This window comes from Stenella coeruleoalba, assembly GCF_951394435.1.
Source record: "Stenella coeruleoalba genome assembly, chromosome: 13".
NCBI lineage: Eukaryota > Metazoa > Chordata > Mammalia > Artiodactyla > Delphinidae > Stenella > Stenella coeruleoalba.
Genome location: NC_137159.1, coordinates 7,365,175 through 7,389,490, shown reverse-complemented (window position 1 = coordinate 7,389,490; position 24,316 = coordinate 7,365,175). Strand labels below are relative to the sequence as shown.

The following is a 24,316-nucleotide window of genomic DNA, read 5'->3' as shown; positions in this document are numbered from 1 at the left end:
GCAGCTACAGGTGGATGTTTACAGTTAGGAAAATCTACTTGGAACCATTAAAGAACCCTGTGGGAGAAAGAATATTCTTTCTCTCCTAAAGAGAGAGAGAGAGAGAGAGAGAGAGAGAGAGAGAGAGAGAGAGAGAGAGAGACCCACCAACCCAAAAGAGCACCAGTGTCAGCTCACAAGGACCACCAAGTGTGACTTCTTTTGCCCTTCACCTCTCTCTTGTCACCCTAGCTCTAGTGGAACCAGAAACCTCAACTGAAAAAAAGAAAAGCACAAGCCAGTGAAGTAGAGAAGGCACAGCCATGACCCTCATTCCTTCCTAGGATTCCAGCTTGCAGGAAACCCAAGTTAGGGGAAAGAAATCTTTAACTTTAAATGAAGTTCAGAGCTTTGATGATGGCTTGTGACTGGGCATTTTAATTATTGAAGTGAAACATGTTGTCACTAAGAGTGACTAGAGAACTTTAAAATCATCGAGTAGTATCTGGAAAAGCCATGGGAGTTACTGAGAGTTCATTCATCAGCAGGGAGAGAAGCAGCTCGTGAAAAGGGTTTCAAGAGAAAATGAGGGACTTCCCTGGGGGCACAGTGATTAAGAATCCGCCTGCCAATGCAGGGGACAGCGGTTCGAGTCCTGGTCCGGGAAGATCCCACATGCCGCAGAGCAACTAAGCCCGTGCGTCACAACTACTGAGCCTGCGCTCTAGAGCCCGCGAGCCACAACTACTGAAGCCCACGTGCCTAGAGCCCGCGCTCCGCAACAAGAGAAGCCATCGCCATGAGAAGCCCGCACACCGCAACGAAGAGCAGCCCCCACTCGCCGCAACTAGAGAAAGCCCGCACGCAGCAACAAAGACCCAACACAGCCAAGAATAAATAAATTAATTAAATTAAATTTAAAAAGAGAGAAACTGAGAGGGAAAACATTGCTGTATGTTTGCATGCTGTGGAGCACCTCTTGGATATAACAGTTGCTCACTGAGGTAATACACACGATGTAAATTTACCATTTTTACGTACATGGTTCAGTGGCCTTACGTATATTTGCATTCTTGTACAACCCTAACCACCACAACTTCTTCATCTCTCCAAGCTCAAACTCCCTACCTGTTAAATAGTACGTAATGGTTGCCTTTTAATCAGTAAATAAAGGAACTCGGTGTAAGGCCAGGCTTTAGCATTTACGACATGCTGTTGGGCCTGTTTTACTTTATCTATTCGTTTCTGATACTCTTATTTTTGTGTGGGAAGATCTGAGTTTTTGACTACATCATATTCCTTCTGCCTAAAGAACTTCCTTTACCATTTCTTGTCTGGTTGATCTGATAATGAATTCCCACGGTTTTTATTTGCCTGGAAAACTATTTCTCTTTAGCTTTTGAAGAATATTTTTGTTGAGAATTCTGGGTTGACGTTCCCCCTCACCTCGTTTCACACTTTAAAGATGTATTCTGTTGTCTTATTGCTTGCCTGGTTACCAATGAAAAGTCTGTCATTTTTATCCTGGTCCCTCTGTTGGTAAAGTGTCTTTTTTTCTCTGGTTGACTTCAAGATTGTCTCTGTCTTCGGTTTTCAGCAGTTTGAATATGATATACATTAGGGTGTGTGTGTGATTGTGTGCATGTGTGTGTGTTGGTATTTATCTTGCTGAGTATTCTCTGAGCTTGAGTTTCTGGGATATGTGGTTTGGTGTCTGTCACGAATTTTGGAAAATTCTTGGCCATTATTCCTTCTGCCCTGTTCTCTTTGTTTTTCCTCCTTCTGGAATTTCAGTTACATGTGCTTGACCATTTAATATTATCCAACCAGTCTTGGATGCTCTGTTCTGTTTTTGTTGTTGTTGTTTTACACTGTTCTCTCTTTGTTTTCAGTTTGAGTAATTTCTGTTGACTTATCTTCATGATCATGGATTCTTTCTTCAACTGTGCCCAGCCTACTGATGAGCCCATTACAGACATTCTTCATCTCTTTTTCATTTATCAATTTTTTTTCATGTGGTCATCTCTTACAGTTTCCATCACCCTAGTGAAATTATCGGTGTGATCTTGCATGCTGTCTGCCTTTTCCATAAGAGCCATTAATATGTTAACTGTAGCCAGTTAAGTTCCGTGTCTGATAGTTCTAATATCTGTGTCTGGTTCTGATGATTGCTTTGTCCCTTCAGATTGTGCTTTTTCTTACCTTTTTATAGGTCTCCTAATTTTCTGTTGAACACCGAACATGTTGTATAAGACAGTAGATTCTGAGGGAAGTATGTTCTATTCTTGGAGATGAGAATGCCTTTCCTTCTGTTAGGTCTTCAGTGTGGAGGTTTGTGTTAATCTAATGAGGGGTTGGGCTGGATGTGAATTTGTTCTCTGTTGTGCTATGAGGCTCCCACTTGGCTTTGGGTCTTCTCTTTGCATAGCTCTCCCAGTTGTATCCCACTGTTCTTTTTACTCAGTGCTAGTCTGTGCAGTGGTTGGAGAGCCAGGGAAAGAAGATGGTCTCTGATGTTTTGCTTAAGCCTTGGTGTTAGCTGGGCACTGTGAACATGAGTCTTGGTGGTGTAGCTTTCCTCCAGATGTAATGTAATGTTAGGGAGCACATATTCCTGACCCTTCCCTAGGGGTAGAGCTTTTTGTTTTTTCTAAAAAAAAAAAACCCCAAACTCTGCCGATACAGTGGGTTTCCCACAGGGACTTCAGGATGCATTCTGGTTGCCCTAACCCCTGAAGATTAAGGAATGACAGGGGAGAAGGGTGTGCGTTGTTTGGGTGATGGTTGCCATTCCTCTCCTCCAGCTATAGGGGGACCCACCAGGGCTCTCAGGCTGCAGTTTTGTGCCCTTCTTCCTACAGATTAAGGTTTGTGATCAGTAGGAGAGAAAGAGGAGATGGGTCTGGGTGGAGGTTCAGCAGTGGCTGCAATTCCCTTCCCCTAGCCAACACCACAGGTGAGGCCTCCCAGCATGCTCCCAGGTCTTCCCTATGAGCACCTGGGGGCAGAAAAGCCTGCAGAAGAGTGCAAACTCCCCTGTGCTTGTGGTGCCCTCCTGTGAGCCCATGTTCACCTTTGCCAATCATACAAGTTTCTGCTAACTGGTTTACATGGCCTTGGGTGGTGTCCCTTACAAGCAGATGCTCAAGTCCTGTTTCTCCCTGAAGGTGCCTGTCTCCCTTCACATTTCAGGTCGTTTGCCTTGCGACCTCAGTTCTTTCATGGGTTTAATACAAGTAGCTAATGTGCTCTTTCTCTGGCTTTTTTTCCCTCTTGTAAGACTGGACGTGGTGCTCTCTCCAGCTCTCTACCTTCTGTAGCTCTGAGCTGAAACACTGCTGTTTTTAATAGCACTTTACCAAGCTGTGTGCAATCCTTAATCTCCTTTGAGCCATACAACCAGCCTGGGTCAACCACATGTTATTGCTGCCACAGGAGGAGAAGAAAATCCGTTAAAGGAGACTGGGATTGACACACACACACACATATACATACACATACACTCCTATGTATAAAATAGATAACTAATGAGAACCTACTGTATGGCACAGGGAACTCCACTTAGTGCTCTGTGGTGACCTAAATGGGAAGGAAATCCAAAAAAGAGGAGATATATGTATACATATGGCTGACTCACTTCGCTGTACGGTAGAAACTAACACAAGACTGTAAAACAAATATACCCCAATTAAAAAAAAAAAAGAAAACTCACTACTGACTCTGTTGAATGTGCATGCCCAATTCTTCAGTTTCAAGTAACCACAGGTATCATTATAAACTCCTAATCCACTCAAGAGTGGATTCCTAACAGATGTAAAAACAGTTTATAATTTTAGATGCCTTTGAGTTCCCATGAAGACCTAAATTTTCTACATGTAAAATTCCAGCTCTTACTCATTTTTGGATGCTAGGGGTCACTGACTTTTTTATAGTAATAACTCAAGGTGTTGAATATAAATAATTAACAAGTAATAAGTCCCATACTTGAAAGGATATATAAGATGTCTTTAAAGATTGAATGAGTCAGTTTTTTCATGAAGTTAGATTTTCAATAAATCATTCAAGTACTTACTGAGAATACTGCTGGGTGCTACCAAATCATACAGAAATGTAGGCAATCACATTCTAATTGAAATTAAATCTGTACGTCAATGAAAAACACAATACTGAAAAGATATAATCCTTCATACATGGTACAGGAATATCAACCCATTTCCCTTCTTGTGTCTTCTTTTAAGGCTCTACGTGGAAGCTGGGGATTTTCTCAACCTACCTCTTTAAAGACTTCCACTATTTGAATTCACTGCCCTTCCAAGCCCAAGCAGATTTCTGAGCCTTACTCTGCTCTCCTCATCAGTTGGATAAGTCTTAACATGGGAAGGATTTATATTTAAGTAGGAGGGTTCTATGTCATTTGCCAATAAGCAAGACAGCTGTTCCAAGCAATCTACCAAGTTTATTTCAATGTGAAAATACTCCTATAAGTTAGAAGCTAGGCATAATTTTTAATCCTTTGTGAGCTCTGAAAAGGAGTCTTTAGAAACACAGTAGACTAGAACATATATTATAAAAACGACTTTGCCTGGGTAATCTGATTCATAATTAGGCATACTTGGTATAACCGTATACTTGTAAAAGCAACTAACAGGCATAAATTGACATAAATGAACGTAGTTTACAACAATTAAGAAGGCAAAGAAATTTAAATACGCACTTCAACTCTATTTAAAGAGAGAACACGCCATCAACCACCTATCAAACAATGTTCCACCAGGGGGTGTAGTCTGCATTTATTCCCTTTGCAGCCGCTTTGCTTATTAGTGTGCGCACCTGAACAGTTGTACAAAAAAAAAAAAAAATGATATTTTTGTAAAGTGATTTATAATGTCCCACTGGCTTTCATTTTTATTCCAAGGAAGCACTGTCTTTATATTTTATCATTTGTCAAATCAAACTCAAAGTGATTCCAACACCCTTGTTTTCTAGTCATGCTAAGTTGTAAAAAAGCTGTAAGCAGATATCTAGATTCTAGATATCTAGGGGAATTTGCTATGAATCCTAGGTTAATCCTTTCCTGTAGGCAGGAGTCCTTTAGCAAAACAATGATTTCTTAGCAATAAAGAGCTAATCTCACAAATATTCTACAACCGGATTTCACGGACTGAGATTTCCTTAAGTGAACCTCATCTCCAACGAGTTTGAAAATACTTGATTACCCTAATGAGAATAATGGCAGCTAACAGTCATCAGTTCCAAAATAAAAGGCTGATTTCAATCACAGATCTGCAAGACTAGTTTACCTCCAGAACTGCGTCTGATGAATGAAAACGTTTGGTTAGGTATGCTGATTCACGATGATGTTTGTATCCACAAATTTATCTGGCAACAGATGTTATAGCCATATCAAATAACGAGCAAGAACTATAGCTTTCTTCTTTGCAAACTGTGCACTGTACTGAAATCTCTGTTGACTCAATGCTACCAAGCTGGTCAGCGGCAGAGCCGTTGTCAGACAGAGTGTCTGATGCAAGAACTCCCTCCAGCGACAGTGAAAATTCACACCTGTGCAGCCAGGGGTGTGGACTGCGGCCACCTGGACCTCTCGGTGCCTCTGACTCTACATTTTCACCCACCCCTCTCCTGGGGAGGAGGACAGTGTTGACTATTGGGGCTCTTACGAAGGGTAATACGAGCAGGTGGTGTCAGTAACATGGAGCTTTATGGAAGGTAGCAAAACACAGGCTGATGCAGAAGAAGCTGGCCCTTCAAGATGTACTACCAGGAACTAGGTTACAGGTGAATACACGCTCAAGACCAATCTGTAAGGAACTATCAAAGGTACTTCTGGGGCTTCCCTGGTGGCGCAGTGGTTGAGAGTCCGCCTGCCCATGCAGGGGACGCGGGTTCGTGCCCCGGTCCGGGAAGATCCCACATGCCGCGGAGCGGCTGGGCCCGTGAGCCATGGCCGCTGAGCCTGCGCGTCCGGAGCCTGTGCTCCGCAACGGGAGAGGCCGCGACAGTGGGAGGCCCGCGTATCGCAAAAAAAAAAAAAGGTACTTCTGTGCTCACTGTGCACCCCTTATGCCACACCGCAGGCATCAATGCTCCATCTAACTCCTCAGAAACGCTGTGTGGCTTCTAAAGCAACGACTGCAGCCATGAGCATCCTTTCCTGTCCTCAAGGCCGTGAGAAAGAGGTGGTACGAACACAAGAGTCCTGACGCCTCCCCACAAGAAGAATCTGCCTAGTCTTACGTACTGAAAATATTCAGCCTTTTAAAAAAATCACTCTATGTGGTTTATGAACTTAGGCTCTGGACTCTGGAGTTTAAACCTTAACCATGTCTCTTATTTACTATGTGTTCCCCTCCCCTTATCTCGGTTTCCTGCTCTGGAAGATGAGGATGACATCATCTAGAGTTAGAGTGAGGATTAAAGGAGATAACAGACATCGAGGGCACAGAAAGCCATCAATGCGTGTTAAGCCATGCTATCATTATTGCTTCTGTTGCTTTCATTCATGGAGTTTGCTCTAGTCCAAGGAGACGATTGAGACCCCTGCACCTCAAAGAAAGGGGGGCTATCACACAATATTGCTTTGATGGGCTCTTTATCGTTTTTAGTGATAAAAGGTCCAGCACACATCCTTCTAGGGACCGTGAGTTTTCCCAGGGCTGCTAAGACCTTGGGGGTGGGAGGTTGGGTGGGGCATAAGAATGCATTTAAAAAATGCTCCAATCAAAATTATTGCCAATCTGATCTCGGAAACATTTGCTCTAATGCACTAAGTATTCTGACCACTGCTTTTTCTTTCCATTTTCCTCCATTTGCACGTGCTTGGCTTTTGATGTGGCATACACTTTAAAAATACATTATTAAGCAGACAGGCCTGTCACCCCTGGAGGTAGCACTCTGTCCCCCGCTTATTCTTAACAAATCTCCTTTTGTGCTCTTTTGTGCTGAAGTGATTAATCATTTCAACTATCCAAGGGTTGCTGACGATCTTTCTAGATGACTCCAGTTACCATGAGTCCCCCCCTCCCCCCATCACCATCTACATTGTTTTGAACCTGCTGGGAATCTGCTCTTGAGTCTGTATTCATGTCACAGTGATCTCCTGATTTCATACAACAATAACCAGCGAACGTCCAAAAGAACTCAGTGTTCATTTCTTGCCTCTTTCCAGAGTCTGGGGTTGGGGTGCGGGTGGAGGGCTGAGTGAGAGACTTCATTGAGAAAACCAAGGAAATAGAAAGCGGAAAGGTCAGAATGATCAATGCTCATGTTGCAGCCCAGAGGGGAGGTTTTGCTCTCACTGGAGGGAACCTCTCGCGACACCATCTTCTTCATGCATCATGGCCAGATTTTCTTTCTCCCTTTTCCTCTTTCTCTCTAGTTTATCTGCAGCTGAGTTTTCAAATGGCTTTCCTGTTTGAAGCTGGGTAAAAGACTGTCATTTGGTTTCCAGAGAAGCAGCCTGGGTAGGTTTTGGGGGATTCGGTCATTTTTCAGAAGCTGTACTAACATTTTTAGCTAACTTGAAAGGTTCTATTTTTAAAAGCCTGTCCTGTCAGCATATGCTCAAGGACTTTCATTTTTATAATATTACTTTTTAAAAATACTTTGCGTATTCAAACTCAGATATTAATATATCTTGAATATATTAACTTTTCTCTTGGGCTTATCGTACTAAACTGTTGCCAAGTTGGAAAATAAAAAGTAACCACTTATAATAATCTATATTCTACAAAGGAAAGAGTAGGATTTATTTTAATCAATATTTTATCATATCCTTGATTCTTGTTTGCCCTTATAGATTATATTTTATTAAAAATAGTATGTTTACCAAAAAAGTACTCTTTAATTATATAAAATAAAATATCTTCCAAAATTGCAAAAAAATAAGAAAAATAAATGAAAGCCTATCATTCCCTCTCCCCCACCCAGATAGACACTGTTAAACTGAATTCAAAAACATGTTTAAAAACTGACCAAAAATACTGTGAGATCACAAGTTATTGCCAGAGAAGGGAAGGCTAAAATGATTCATAAAGTATGCAGATATAAATATATCGATACTGTTAAATTACTATAGAATCCCAGGGTGATTTTTAGAAAATATGTACTTCATATGCAAAAATAAATCTATATTTGAGATTATTAAAAAGATATTTACAAGTAGCTGAGGCATAGAGTTTTAAATTAATGCGTAATATGTCAATAATAAGCATGTTGATCTTAGGATTTTTAATCACGTTTCAGAAGCCTAATCAATGTTCACAGAAAAATACTTTTTTTTTTAAAAAAAGGAGAAGAATATAAAATTTTTAGTATTTTTAATTCTACAGAACCACAGACCTCTCATGATTTAGGATTACAATTAAAAATAAGGCATTAAAATGAAAACGCTGTAATGAAAAAGTTGTAATAATAAACAGCAAACTGCCCATGGGTTACAACGCCTGTAACTTTTTAGGAAATTCAGGGGAGAGAGAAAGATAAACTTTTGCATAAATAGGTACACCTTTTTAGTGGGAGGAAAGAGAGAGGGAGAAGCTGTAAGAAATAAATCAGCTAGTGTCAGGATATGACATTATTTTCCAGCCCAATACTGCAATCCCCCCTTATCCAGGGGGTATATGTTCCAAGACCCCCAGTGGGTGCCTGAAACCACAAGTAGCACCAAACCCTACACACATTGTTTCTTCCTAAATATACATACCTAGGATAAAGTTTAATTTATAAATTAGGCACAGGCAGAGAAGAGCAGAACCGCCAGCATCACTACTCTTGCACTTTGGGGCCATTATTAACTAAAATAAGAGCCACTTGAACACAGTACCGAGAGAGATACCGAGATGCACGGGATACGCCGGACAAAGAGACGGTTCTCATCCCAGGTGGGACGGAGCAAGATGCCACGAGATTTCATCACCTGCCTCCGAACAGCACATGATTTAAAACTGATGAATTATTTCTGGAATTCTCTATTTAACATTTTCAGACCTCAATTGACCATGGGTAACTGCAACCTCGGATAAAAGAGGACTACTGTATCTGCAGAGACAGGAAGAGGTGTACATTTCCCAGTTCATCAGCAGAACCAAAGGTGTTCAGAAGCAGGCCAAGCATAGCGATTCTCCAGAACTTCTGGGCTACACGTGGGCCCAGGAATGGAGCCATGTGCAAATGGGAAAATGCCTCAGGCGCAAAAACCAGTTAATTTAGGAGCTTAAAGAATGCCAAAACTAGGGCTTCCCTGGTGGCGCAGTGGTTGGGGGTCCGCCTGCCGATGCGGGGGACGTGGGTTCGTGCCCCGGTCCGGGAAGATCCTACATGCCGCGGAGCGGCTGGGCCCGTGAGCCATGGCCGCTGAGCCTGCGCGTCCGGAGCCTGTGCTCCGCAATGGGAGAGGCCCTGGCAGTGAGAGGCCCATGTACCGCAAAAAAAAAAGAAAAAAGAATGCCCAAACTGGATTACCCATTCTGAAACTGTGGGCTGTGTGTGTGGACAGCTTTCAAAATCAGAACAAAACCACCTGTAGATAAATACGGGCACATGTTCTAAAAGTCATGAAAAACGTCCTGAGTTTCAACCCCTACATTTTTAAAATACTTACATCTCATTGCATCCAACAACCATTAAAAACACACAAACTGCATAACTATAAACCAAATATATCAGAAATCATAAAACAGCACATAAATGAAATGGCAAAAGAATAATCAGGTTTCTAAGTTTTTTCCATTATAATGATCTAAATAATTATGAGTGTAAGAACTACAGGTAATTATGTCTTACTTAAAAGATATCATTAATATATAGATAGAGGTTCTAATTTTTCAAGGCCTGTATCTTGTCAATCCTCAAATTATCATTTTCGATCTTAGCAATTATTTTTAACTTTCCTGCATGTGTACAATAGTAATTTGCAGCAAATCTGTGTAATTTCACAACCCTCCATTTGAAAAAAGAGAACACCGTGTGTGGTTTTCATGGTAATAAGTACAATTTTAAAATGTATGTCTTGAGTTGATAACTTTGGGTAATTGTTCCAAGAACTGCTTTACACGGAGCATATTAGCAGTGGAAATAGCTTTGACTTCCCTCCCTCGATTACACCAGCAGCAATATGGTAATTAACCAAATTATCCCTGCAAATTTATTATCTTGATTTCTTCAACTTGTACATTACATTCATTAGCTATCAAAATGGAAAACTCAGTTTCATGAAAGATAATCAGACTACAAGTGGCAGACACAAAAGGTCTGAGCTTTTCTGGCATGGATACCAGCAGTAGCTGGGGATGCCTTTTCACTTCCAACCCTCAGGAGTTATTAGTTGAACTCTCATCTCTCTTGAATTTGTGTGAAATGTAGAATGTTCTAATGCTCCCAGGTAACCCAACAATCTCGGCCGTCCTTGGAGAGCTTATGTTTCAGGGGGACAGCACCTCAATCTTTTTTTTGTTGGAGGACTGGAAGGACAACAGGGTGGAGAGGAAAAACAGACACTGAGCAAAAGGTCAAAGGCATTCATTCATTATTCCTCATCCATTTATTCAGCATTAATTAAACACCCATTACATGCCAGGCAGTTTGATAGCCCCTGGAGATGGATGGTAAGAGCCTAATGGGGCTTAAGAAAGACAATTACAACTCAGTACAATAAGTGCTATGATAAAAGTAAAGGGTACTTGGGGAATATAGAACAAGAGCATCTAACTCAGACTCTGGCAATCAGGAAGGCTTCCTGGAGGGAGTGACATCTTAAGTGAGGCTTGGAAGATAAGCAAGAAACAGTCAGGTGTTCGGGGTCAGGCGTAGACAGAGCGTGCTCTGGGGTTAGAGAAGAGCATGCGTGAAGCCCGGAGGTGAGGGAGAGAGCTGTGGTGCCGCTCCTGCAGAAGCCATGTACAGAGTGAGAGGTGGGCAGGGGTGAGAGATGGGGCCAGAGCACGTGTGGCTCTGCAGAGGACTTCCAAGAATCTGCCTCTGTCTTGAGCCCAGTCTCACTATCTCTTTGCTCGGTGGATGTACCTTGCAAGGCTAGAGCAACAGACAACTTTAAAAATCAAGTATATTTAATGCCTCAGTCCTCTAATGTAGCGCTGAAGTTCTCCAAGTTTCTTCACGAGAAATGGGGAAGGTGTGCCTTTGACCTTGCTGGAAACCCCGCCCATGGTGCAGTCTGGCTACTGACATGCTTCCCTTGTCCCAGCCTGGGCACAGCAGGAGGTACACGGCACCGTGAGCTCCGTGACGGCCTGTGGCATCCAGCTGTTGTTAACACTGTGTGTGCACCTCCTCCTGTCTTCCAGTCGGCACCTTCACAGTAAGATAATGACAAACACCCAGGCAAAGATATTGACTGCGGTATCAGAACTCACCCTTGACTATGAGGGCAGAGAGTCTATTCCCACAGAAGACATGCTGCTTGGGCTGCTAACATCCCCTCGGTCTTCCACACCCCCGGTTCTGTAAATGCCTCTGTGATGTCTAACCGTGTGCATCAGAAGGAGACAGGTAAAAACAGAAAGGCAAAGCCATTCACTCCCAATGGGAGCTTCCAGACCTCCACGGTCCCTGTGGCCATCACCCCAAAGCCTCTGGGCTCGGAATAGATTCTGAATTAGAGTATTCTCGCCCCACCTCTGTTACAAACTGGACACCTCCAGAGTCATCACAAAGCCTACAAAGTGTAGCCAAATGGCCCTGAAACAAGCGGCAGGCTGCTGCACACCCCTTACAGGCACCAGGATGCCCCTGGAAGAGAAATGGAGTCATTTAAGTAGGGCTTTTGGTTTCAGCCAAAAGGACAAATATAATAACATCTAGTAAAAATGCACCTACAGATGTAAAATAAGATATAAATTGTGTTCCTGCTGTCTCTATCCGTCCAAGTGGCCAACTGCAAAAAGAAAAATCAAAACAAAACACTACCCAGTGAAACTCATTTATCTTGGATAAAACATGTAGCTTTTGCTTGGTGAATTTCTCTAGACCTCCACCAGGTTTACTTTTGCTTTGATTCGATTTTATTATGACAAGTCATGGGATATATAAACGGGCTCCTCTACATTTATACCCGGATTGATTTTGCCATTTGTGGGCTTCATTTTGCCATGAATAAAATCTTTACTACTTGAAACAAATGAGATAATTTATAAAATAAAAAAAAAACACAACATGAGGCAGGAAACGCCTGTCTGGTCTGAAACGGGAGATTTGACCTAGGTCCAGCTCTGCAAACGACCCAAACAGGTCACTTAAAACAAGTTGTCCCTTTGTTCTCTATTTTCTCCGAGTGGCTAATATATTTTCATGTGGGTTACGGAGCCTGTAGACATTTAAGCACAAGGTTTCTCTTGTCTCACCATCCAGGGTCTGAACACGTGAGGGGGCCATGACGACGTGCGTCCCATGTGATGGTAATCTCAACTCTCTCCTCACTCACAGATCTCCCAGCATCACAACTGGAAATCTTGCCTAGGAGGCTCCTTAGTTTCTAGAAAACCAAGGAAAAGGAGTTCCCTCTGTCTGCTGGAAATCCGTTCAATTATAGTGTCAGGAAATTGGTTTGGGTCTCCAGAATTTAAACAAGTCCCAGTTACTCCTTTCATATCAACAGAAAGGCAACTCTACGTAAACATTCGCCATGACTATTTCACAGGAAATTGGAATTAAATTAGTGACTAAAGATGAAAGCCAAGAAGATAATCTGCTCAGATGTTGCACTGAGATTGTCTCTAAATTCATCCTTTAAATCCAAACCAGATCTCAAAATACTGGTCTCTTATGACAAAGGCTCCCTACGTTATGAGGAATGCTCAGCAATAAACACCATCTAGAGCTGTGCGGCATAAAATCTGTGCATTCTAGATTCCAGCCCTGCACACCCCCATTAAGTTGTAAATGGATTTTATTTGCTGAACAAATGTTAATGCCATTCTACGTTAATGGGTAATGCTAGGGAAAGCACCTAAGTATTACAGCACTGGAGCCTTTAGGGATGAAATACAGTGTAACAGAAAACTGTCTGTTACAAACATATGTCAGCAATAAGGGCTCCCAGCCCTTAGTGCCCATCTCCTAAATGAATTTTGCAGTAATACACAGATTTACTAGGTCCCAGGATTGAAATTCTCTGAGTGACGATAAAAAATAATTATACTGGAGAACATAATGTAATATTCAAATGACTTGAAAACAGTCACCTCAGCAAAAATAAGAGAGGGGGGAGGAAAAAGAAGTTCAAAGGTGAGATTGCTGACGTTGGCCATAAAACCTCCATTAAGTTCAAGTGCACACACGCGTGATCGGGCACTTTCAGATCATACACACATGGGAACGGGAAACCTCCCTTTCACAGCAAAATGCCTGAGTGGTTTCATGAATGAGCTGGGGTGGGGGGGGGGGGTTCTTCCTTTAATAAGACAGCACAGCAGGTAAGAGAGAGGGGGTGCTGGTCCCAGATGGTGGTGCTGGTTAAAATCCCAGCTCTACCATGTGGTAGCTGTTCCCTTGGCGAGCTGTGTTTAACCTCCCCTCGCCTCAGTTTCTTCCTCTGTAAAATGGGGATGATAATAGTTCCCAGCTACACAGAAGGCAGTTGTGATGGTCCAATGAGAAAACACATGCAAGAAGCTTGGAAGAGTGTCCCAGATATAGTAAGTGCTCAATAAACGTTAGCCTATCCTCATTGGTGGTCGTGACTGTGTAGGAAATAAATGGAATGGAAATAAATGGAACGGAAACCACTGCCTTTCCTCACAAGAGGTCTCTAAACTCAGGGACTCCATCCTCTCAGTTTTCTCCAGTCTGGACCCTGCCCCCTCTCCTCCACAGAAACAGCTCTCCATGAGGTCACCAACGACCTTTTTGTTGTCCAATCCGTTGGGTGGCTTTCGATCCTCATCTTTTCGTGTCCTCTCAGAAATTCTGCACCCTGTTGGATGGAAACTCTCTTTCCTTGACTTCTGTGGCTTTCCACGGTCCCAGTTTTCTCTAGTCACTCCCTCTCATGTTCGTTTGCCAGTGGCTCTTCCTCCCTTCCCTGCCCCTGAAATGGTGGAATTCAGGCCCTCATTGCTTCTCGGCCTCAAGTCTCTCTCCAGGCAAATGTACCCATTTCTGTGGTTTTACTGCCAATGTGCTAATTCATCCAAAATGCTGGCCTGCAGCTCAGACCTCCGTTCTGAGTTCCTCTACATTCTCCTCGTCTACTTGAACATCACAAAGGCACCTCAAACTCAGCACGTCTAAAAATTAACAGAGGATGTCCTCTTCTCCCCAACCCAACACAGCATCTCCCTCAATCTTCCCGTGTCTCCACCAAGCGTCCCTCGCTTGGAGCCTGCATCAGCCCCACATTCCTCTTCCATTTTCCCCTCAAGCCACTCCTCACAGCAGCCAGAGCGGTGCGTCTACAATCTGATCACATCGCTCCCAGCCCCAATCCTTCGCCGGTTCCCCTGTGCTTAGAAGCTCTCGAATGTGGCTGAGAAAGCACAGCACGGCTGGCCGCTCCTGCCTGGCTTTTCCCACCTGCTCTCCAGCCACGCGGGCCTTCTCTCTCCCTCCCGGGTCTCTAACCAGCTGAGCTCTTCACTCCCTCTGCTTGGAAGCTTCACCATTTTCCTTAGGTTGCTTTCCTACTCACCCTCCAGCTCAGTTCAAGGGCCGCTTCCTCAGGGAAGTAGTTCTTGACCCCAAATTCGGTAATACACCCTAGAGTAAGCGCTCATAAAACCCTGAGTATTTACCACAATTCACACTATACATTTATTTATGAGATTAAAAAAAAAAACTTAGTATCTATCTCTTCCAGCACATTGTCGGTTCCCAAAGGGCCAGGGGTCATGTCTCTCTGACCCACCGCTGTTTCCAGTACCTCCCACATGGAAAGGGCATGCAAACACTTGTCCAATGACCACCTCCATGTTCATAATTTTAAGGTATTTTTCATGACCCTGATTTTCCTCCACAACAAGAGAGAGCCTTTTTACAACGAGATGACTGCAAGTAGTAAGCACCTCTGGTGACCTTGACGACATCAGGTTTACCTGAGCTGATTCCAAGGGGAGGGATGCTGGTAAGGAAAATTGGGCTCCACAAAGATGATTCACAGGAACCGAGCATTAAAAAGGCCAGTACATCTTGTCTGTGATTTACAGCAAAGGGAATCTCTGAGCCATCACAACGGTACTCATCACTCTCCTTTGGAGGATTCTTTTACTCACTCACTCATTTATTTATTCATTCCACAAAATCGTGAATTCTAAATTCCAAACATTAGGGCCACCGTGTGGGAAGAATACTGATGTGTGACAGATACACAACAAATCCAACAGGCTGTAACTGAGAAGGCGCCCTGCGCTTGTGTTTGCAGGAGAGGAGATGCTTAGGATAAGAGGGGAAGACGATCCTGGGGCTGCCTGGTGTGAGAGGCAGGTGACAGCCAGAAAAACATTCCAGGCAAAACTGGGAACACAGACATGATCCTCTAGGAGCTCCTGAAGTTAGAGCACTACTAACACCTTAGACTGCCAGGTGAGGGGAAAGAAAGATGCTCACATGACAGCACCAGCACCACCATCACTTCCCAGTCTATACCATCTCCTCTTTGGAACACTCCTCACAAGCTCTGGGAAGTGTGGAGCTCAGAGCTCAGCTGTCTTCCGATGAAGGAAGCATCCCCCTACCCTTGACCCTGCGCGTACACATAAATCAATTCTCTCATTGGTCCAGGCTTTTCCTCTTGTTCCACGCCTGATTCAAGGCAGGTAGGGGCAGCACCCGTGGTGTGATGGATTCGGGGTCAGTATCGTGGGAAGGTAGGAGAGTGGGGCCGGGGTGCCTGGCTCTCATCAGCTTTCTTAAAAAAATAAATAAATAATGCTTTAAACTCTTGACTACAGCATTCAGTTTTTTGGGGTTTTTTTTGCGGTACGCGGGCCTCTCACTGTTGCGGAGCACAGGCTCCGGACGCGCAGGCTCAGCGGCCACGGCTCACGGGCCCAGCCGCTCCACGGCACGTGGAAGAGATCTTCCCGGACCGGGGCACAAACCCGTGTACCCTGCATCGGCAGGCGGACTCTCAACCACTGCGCCACCAGAGAAGCCCCAGCGTTCAGTTTTATTTGAAGTGAATTTTGCACTGTCTAAAGCAGGGGTCCCCATACCTCGGGCCACAGACCACTACCGGTCCGTGGCCTGTTAGGAACGGGGCCGCACAGCAGGAGGTGAGCGGCGGTGAGCAAACGAAGCTTGATCTGTATTTACAGCCGCTCCCCATCGCTCGCGTTACCGCCTGAGCTCCGCCTCCTGTCAGCATTACGGTGAGTTGTATAATTATTTCATTATATATTACTATGTAATAATAATAGAAATAAAGTGCACAATAAATGTAATGCGCTTGAATCATCCCCAAACCATCCCCCCCTCCCCCGTGGAAAAATGTCTTCCACAAAACCAGTCCCTGGTGCCGAAAAGGTTGTGGACTGCTTCTCTAAAGTATATCGTTATGGTTGTGGACTGCTTCTCTAAAGTATATCGTTATGGTATGAGAAACACTCAAGCTCTTTGTAAACTTCAAGCCCTGCTTAGAATATAGGACAGAAAGGTCAAACAACAGAGTTCTTCCATATCCTCAGAAAAGATAAGAAAGGATGAGAAGGGGTAGGATTTTTTAAACATAAACAGAGAAACCAAAGAGGGGATTGGTGTGTTGTGGTATTATCATTTTGCAGATATAAACACCATAACCAATCAAAGGAAGATGGCTTGAACACTGAATATTGGGACCCCAAACATGAAAGTATGTTAAAAGAGAAAAATAGGAAAAGTACATCTGCATTTTACACTATCTGTGTTTAACCTGAAACAAGGCCCCAAGATAGAGATAATTTAGATGTAAAATACAACACGTATTTTATACAACGTATAATTAAATGCCAGAAATGAAGCTACCACACTTTGACAACTGCTTTCTATATAAATCTCTCCCAGAAAAACAAAAATCATTATGAATTCATCAAATCAAACTTCAATGAGTTATTTTAATCAATTCGAGAGTGAAAACATTTATTTATGAAATAATGCTTTCCAGGAAGAAATAAAAATCCTACCGCTGAAAACAATTTGATTGGTTAATGTAAAATTTTAAACCACATAACCATATTACTGTAATTCACTAGCCATTCAAGAAAAAGTGTGTAGGATGCCCAAAAGTTACAAACATATTAAAACAAAGTTTTTCTTTTTCTTTATAGAGAATTGCCACACCATCTGGTCTGATTTGCCTTGGTGTTTCGCCCAGTGTAATATCAGCTTTCTGAGCGCTATAAATTATTAGGTTATTCCGATGAAAAATATGATTGAAGACAAAATACAGGTTGAAGAGGACATCCTGATTATGAGTTCTGAGTACTCAGGAGATCACTAATACGGCAGAACAGCCCAGCCTAAGTGCATCTGCGCATGAAACTAGTTCACAGAGGCTGTGCGCGTGAGATGATGATGATGAAAAGGACAGGCCTACAGAGACTAACAGGCAAAATAATAACACGCATAACAACATAGAAATAAATTTTCAACACGGAGCATCACCTCTTTGTCAGAGTGCTTCTGATTCTAATTAAGTTTGGGAGAAGAATAACCAGGCAACCCCTGCCTGACTGGAAAGCACAGACTATTGAAAGATGCTTTTAAATAGTAGGGTGACAAATGGGGGCATCCAAATGTGAACACAATCATATTTTTCATCTCAACTCTGTTGTTCTGTCTTCCAGCTGATCCCTTTCATACAGTGTCACCCCAGCCTGTGCAAAGGCACCAGATTAAGGTGTAGCTCCTAGGTTTCTAAAAGAAGCTTTAGAAGTTGTTTTGTAAAGTACTGTTATTTAGGCAACTTAGGTGATTACCCTCAGAAAGGGTAAAGATCAGACAACACATGAACAATGGGCTCACTTTGACACTGCAGCTGCACCTCCTTCTATTTGGAATCTATGTCAACCAGTTGGTAAGATTCGTAAAAGAATATCCTTACCCGAATTATTTCTTCAACACAGCTGTTGGTTTCTCCAGATCTACTCTCCTGCAAGCAAAGGGAAAAAACATTAAGCCAGATAGAACAGACTCATGGTTACAGAGAAGAAATGACCCATAAGCCTCCAAATTTAATAGAGTTTGGACAGGGGGCCTTGCCTGAAGTAGGACTTACAGATGAGCTCCCTTCCTTAATGGGACAACTCCAATCAAGGCTGTGACCATCCTCCCTTCCCCACTGCTGCACTGTGGACAGGGCGGCCGGGAGCATCGCACACACCCCAGAGTTGCAGCGCTGGGCCCTCCAACCACGTCAACTCTAAGCAGGGAAGGCTCCTAGGAGTACAGCACATGACTGGCAGGTACGAGCTCCATTCACCTTGGGTTCCATCAAAGTGTGGAAGCAAATGTGGCCTACACCACAAAGATGGATCCGGTCCACCCACCAAATACATGCAATGGTCCTGCCGAATACAAGTGAAACTCTTGGTAGTTCTACCATCCTCAGAGCCTAGATTTACTGGGTGATGGGCCAAAACCCAAAAGACCAAAAGGAGACACATTCTCCCAGCACTCTCAGGGTAGGCTGGGTGTCACACTCCAGAGCCACTGGTTCTGTAACCCACACTGCCCTGTGCTGGGGAGATGGTATAGGCTCCGAGGAACGGTGGCTTCAGGTCACAGCCAACTCTGGGGACCATTTTCAGTTTCAGAGATGCTGTGTGGTTACTGCTGGTAACGTACTCCCAGAGTACAGGAGGTAGTTTTGTGGGGACGAGAAAGCAGCATTTGCTGGTAAAAGTGCCTACTGTGGTCTCAGCAAAATACTTCCCTGGTCTTTTAATTCAGTGACATTGACCACGACTCAGCATGACCTCCAGCATGAAGCTTTCTTCGCGATGTCTTCCCCAAGCCCACTCTGCTTTCCTTCCCCCTCACGGTTCTCTCTCCCCCGGGAATGCTGGTCTGCACCTTCCTGGTTTTCCTGGTTCATTCCAAGTCATCCTTCAGAGGCAGGTCAACCATGACCCTCAGAGCATCCCTAGCCCTGGAATACGCATCCACGCAGCATTTACTGTTTCTTCAGCACACTCACCACAACTGCAGTTCACAGACGGACTCTGGAATGATCTCTCCTCCCTCTAGGACAGACACTCCACCCACTCAGGGGCTCTGTGTCTTTCAGTGTGGATATCTGCCAGTGGGCGGCATAGGAAGGAATGAATGAATCTACCTCCTGCCCTTCCCAGGAATGTAAGTGCTATCACCACCAGCTCCAGGACTTCTCAGTATTACAAAGGCGCTACCAGAAAGTGTACTTTCGCACTCCCAGACCCCTGTGTGTGTCCCCCACCCGCTCTTCCTGGTAGTAGAGCATTCCATCAGGAATATTCCACCCTTCACACTGGGTAAGAGGCCAAGGTGAATGCAAGTGTGTGAGGCTTGAAAACGTCCCACAAGTGATTGACATTTTTCCCACCCAGAAATAGAAGGTTTGTCCAAGGCTCCCAGCTGAGGCCCAGAGAGTTTACATGACTCGCCCCAGGCCACAGAACAGCGAGTCTGGGCCAGGAAACAGGACTCATCCTCAGTCATGTACATTTTCTCTTCCAGAAGCTTTCCCCAGTCCCAAAGGCTGTACTTCAAATATATGCATCTCCTCAGCAAACCTGAGCTCATCTGTTTGTCAAATTACCAGCGTTTCTATGATGTTTATAGAGTCTGGAAATGGTAAAACACACATAACATAATCTTTACTATTTTAACCATTTTAAAGTGTATAATTTCCTGGCCTTAAATACATTCACAACGTCACCACTATCTAGTTCAGGAACGTTTTCGTCACCCTGAACGGAGACCCCATGCCCCTTAAGCAGGAAGTCGCCATTCCTCCCTCTCCCCAGCTCCTGGTAACCACTAATCTACTTTCTGTTACTACGGATTTTTCTATTCTAAATATTTCATATAAATGAATCATATAACATGTGGCCTTTTGTGTCTGGCTGGTTTCACTGAGGATAATGTTTTCAAGGTTCATCCATGTCGTAACCTATGTCTACTTTATTCCTTTTTGTGGCTGAGTAACATTCTATTGTATGGACAAGACCACGTTTTGTTTATCCGGTTGATGGACATCTTGGTTTTTCCACTTTGGCCGTTGTGATAGCACTTCTATAAACACCTGTACACAAGTTTTTGTTTGAATACCCACGTTCTTTGGGTACAGAACTACAAGTTGAATTGGTGGGTCATACGGCAATTCTATGCTTAGCCTTTTGAGGAGCTGCCAAGTTGTTTTCCACACTGGCTGTACCACTTCATATTCCTACGAGCAATGTATGAAGGTTCTACTTTCTCCACATCTTAGCCAACACTTGTTATTTTCTGGTTTTGTTGTGTTTTGTATACTAGGCATCCTAATGGGTGTAAAATGGTACCGTGTTGAGACTTTAACCTGCATCTTCCTAAGGACTAATGATGTTGAGCATCTTTTCATGTGCATTTTGGCCATTTGTGTATCTTCTCTGGAGAAATGTCTTTTGCCCACTTTTAAATTGGGTTTGTTAACTTTTTATTGTTTTGTAAGAGTTCTTTATATATTTTGGATACTAGGACCTTATCAGATACATGATCTGCACATATTTTTACCCATTCTTTGGAATGTATTCTCACCCCCTTGATAGTATTCACGGATGCACAAAATTTTTAATCTGATGAAGTCCAATTTACCTAGTTTTCTCTTTATTGCTTTGCTCTTGGTGTCACGTCTACGAAGTCATTGCCAAATCCAAGGTTATAAAGATGTACTCACGTGTTCTTTTAAGAGTTTTATAGTTTGGGTTTTTATATTTAGGACTTTAATCCAACAGTTTGAGAACTTTTAGGTGAAGTTTATTTCCTTATGGATTATTTGATGTTTTAGTTAAAACAGGTAATTGTCTTTGTATAAATTACTCCTTTCTAGTCTCATCATTAAGAAAATCAATAATGAAATGTGCAAAGCACAACTACTGTTGCTAACAGTGCATGAACATAACATATATGTCTATCCTTATAAAACAAGAAAAACAGTGTTAAATATCGTGATAAGATTAGAAGACCCAAAGCTTTTTACTAATATTTCATTCCTCTTTCCTATATTCATCCCTTCTCCTGTTTTCCCAAAAGTTCCAGTTTGGCAACATACATCTCATACACCCCCAACTTCTGTTCCCAATGCCTTTTCCTGGGACTGCTCTGGAAATTTCACCGCTCTGCTACTCCAATCAAATTAGATCAGAGAGCTCTTTTTGGAACCAGCCCAAACCCTGTTTCCTTTTCAGAGCAGCCAGAGGCAACCATCACAAAGGCTATGTGGTGAAGCCTCAGCCAGGCCAGGGCTCAAGGGTCCTTTGAACTGACCTCCTTCAGAGCTCAGGTGGGAATCAGTGGTCGAACTGGAAAACGAATCTTCAAACCCACAACCATTTCTCTTACCCTGCTTCCAAATCCCAACCCTTTCCTACCATGTAATATACTGGGAGAGCAGATGCTAAATTCTCAATGTACTTTTTATTTTCCACCTTAAAACAATCAATCAAGGAAAACTTGACTTCATGCTCTCCTGGTGGACTCACCCAGGTACACAACTTACTACAAAGACTCTTGATGTGTTTCGTTCCTTGAAACTAAGCTTCCCCTGAATACCACACTATAATTTCATTTGAAATGATTTATCTCAATGACAGGTGGCCCTTAGTATCTCTCCCCATAATCCTATAAATTTCCACTACCCTACTCTGAAGAGGGAACACACTGAGAGAGGAACAGAATATAAAAGCTCTGCTGAATATTTCCCTCATCAATGTAGATGAAATATGCAGAATTATTACACTGGGTCATCTCGATGGCAACTCCAACCGGGAACTTTGATGGTCTGGCCAGACATCAGGTCATTCCCTCCTGGGAAGGCCCCTTGCCCAGCTGAGCAGGTGCAGAACTGAGGCCAGGACAAAAGACTTCCTACAAAAGTCTCAGGGAGTCCTGGCTTTAAATTACAGAGTGGAGGAGCTTTGGCAGAGGAAAATCTTGGCCCTCGTCTGGAACATTTCTGACTCCTGGGGCCACCTGGGGAAGGGTACCACATTGGGGTTGAATTTCCCAGGCCCCATTTAGATTGGAGTGGATCCATGAGGCATAATATTACAGAAAGGTTGAAATGGAAGGAATCTTACAGCTTAGATGGAGAGACTGTGGCCCAGTGAAGTGAAGATTCTTGTCCAAAATCATTTTGGCAGCAAAGGACAGTCAAGGTAGAACCCACACACATTTCTTCAACACCACTGCAGTCAGTTTTCTACTATCTAATGCTATTTCTCCAAGCTCAACCTTTAGAACTGGATCTACTTGAGGTCACTCTCGTGCTTAAAGTATGGAAATAGAAGAATCTGGAGAGTGTTTGGATAAATTTCCTCCTTCACTCCCATGCTGCAAATTATCCAATGCTTAGTCACTGTGGACCGTACTCATGAACCTCAAACATCACACGCATAGACCAAAAGGGTTAAGGCAGGAGAGGAAATGGAGAGAAAGGGTTAACACTAACCATCTCTTCTGTGATGTCGACAAATGAAAGACAAGGATTTGTGTCCTCAGAAACTGGAGGGCAGAATTCTATCTCTTCTTTTCCGAATCCACAAAGGTGGGGTTGGGATGGGCAGGGTGTGAGGGTCGGGGAGACTGCAGGGCCTTTCACCTTCTTTCTTTCTCAAGATCCTTCTCAAATCTGGTTTCAGCTGCAGTTGTGCACTTTGATTATATTTACATTTTAAAAACTTTCAGTGTTTATGAACAGGATTAAAACATGCATGTAATTTACATCTCCAAATTTGTGTTTATATTTTTCCACAATAAAGTCACTGCTTTCCTTGGAAAGGTACCCACTGAGGAGGGCTGTGCAACGCCAATTTTAATTACTCTGCATTTTGTGAGGGTTCGTAGCTGTTGCTTCACGCTGGGTTGCTGAGCTGTTGCTCTGTATTTACTCCGACTCTGATGAACCCACCCCCTCTTCCTATCATTACATTTTGAAATCTGTCATAACAGCCTCACCTCATTGAACCTCCAACTAGACTTCAATTAAAAGCGAGCAACCCCAGCTGATTCTCCTTCTCTACAAGGCTTGTCGATCACGTTCCTTTTTCCATGGAACTGATTTCCTCAAATCTTACCGCTTAAAAATACACACCACACGCTCTGCCAGCGCAGTGTGAGGAACGGAGCTGTGGGTAAAGTATAGCTCAAGAAATAGCCAGGAGCATCCTGCCACTGAGAACCTAAGCCCCTAATTACCATGCCACGCACACAGCGCTGGAAGAAGCCAGCCAAGCTTAAGGAGAAAAGGCTCGATCCAATCAGTGGGAAATGTCATTTCACTATGGAGGAGATGAAGCTGCACATATCCTGTTTTCAAAAATAGTTTAACTCTTCATCAGACACATTGAAGGCGGAACCTTCACGCTAAAATAATACTGTTTTGAAGTCACAGTACCCTTGTCTGTCTGCAAGCACTCGAAAGGTCCTCAAACATTTAGACATTGTTTATCACACGCACACTCTTGAATACTGCTACAGAAATATTTTTAAATAAGTCTTACTATTTTTGATATAGACAAAAATTGAGGTACAAAGAAATTAGGTGTCCCATCAGTGCTACCAAAGCACTGGGCGAGGATCTAAGCTTGAATCCAGGGATTATCGCAAGTCTATGTGAAGCTCCATCCACTGACTGTGGCACCAGCCTCACCTGAGGCCAGGGTCACCTGAGGTCAGGAGCGTGTCAGCCAGTTCTCTCCTCAGCAAGTCTTATGCCCACCCAACTCTTCCCCCTTCTTTTCTTTTCTTTTCTTTCTTTCTTCCATTTTTTTTTTTTACAAGTGCTATTTTTTTTAGGAATGATCATGCCTGCATGGCTTTTTTGTTGTTGTTGTTTTTTGCACCACAGTCACCGGCATGTGGGATCTTAGTTCCCCAACCAGGGATTGAACCAGTGCCCCCTGCATTGGAAGTGCAGAGTCTTAACCCCTGGACCGCCAGGGAAGTCCCCACTTCCCCTTTTGAGGCTACACTCTGCTCCTGATCGCCAGAGCTGGAGACGGGTCTCATCCCTCCTGGGTCCCCACTCCTGATCTCCCCAGTGGGCTCAGCCAATTGGTTCACCTGTTGCTCTGCTGCTCACATCCAGTTTTATCCCTCAGAATTACTGTCACCACCGCTTAGACGTTTATACACTGAGAAAAAAAAATAATAA

General features: G+C 43.4%; 1 protein-coding gene across 1 annotated transcript in view; it reads right to left on the bottom strand.

Moving 5' to 3' along the window:
- The window catches only part of AFF3 (ALF transcription elongation factor 3), a 564,600-nt gene that overhangs the window by 279,784 nt on the left and 260,500 nt on the right, over positions 1–24,316 (bottom strand). The window contains exon 5 of the mRNA XM_079940200.1: positions 18,029–18,076. Within this exon, the coding sequence (XP_079796326.1) occupies positions 18,029–18,076 (48 nt within the window). The remainder of the gene's footprint in view (positions 1–18,028; positions 18,077–24,316) is intronic.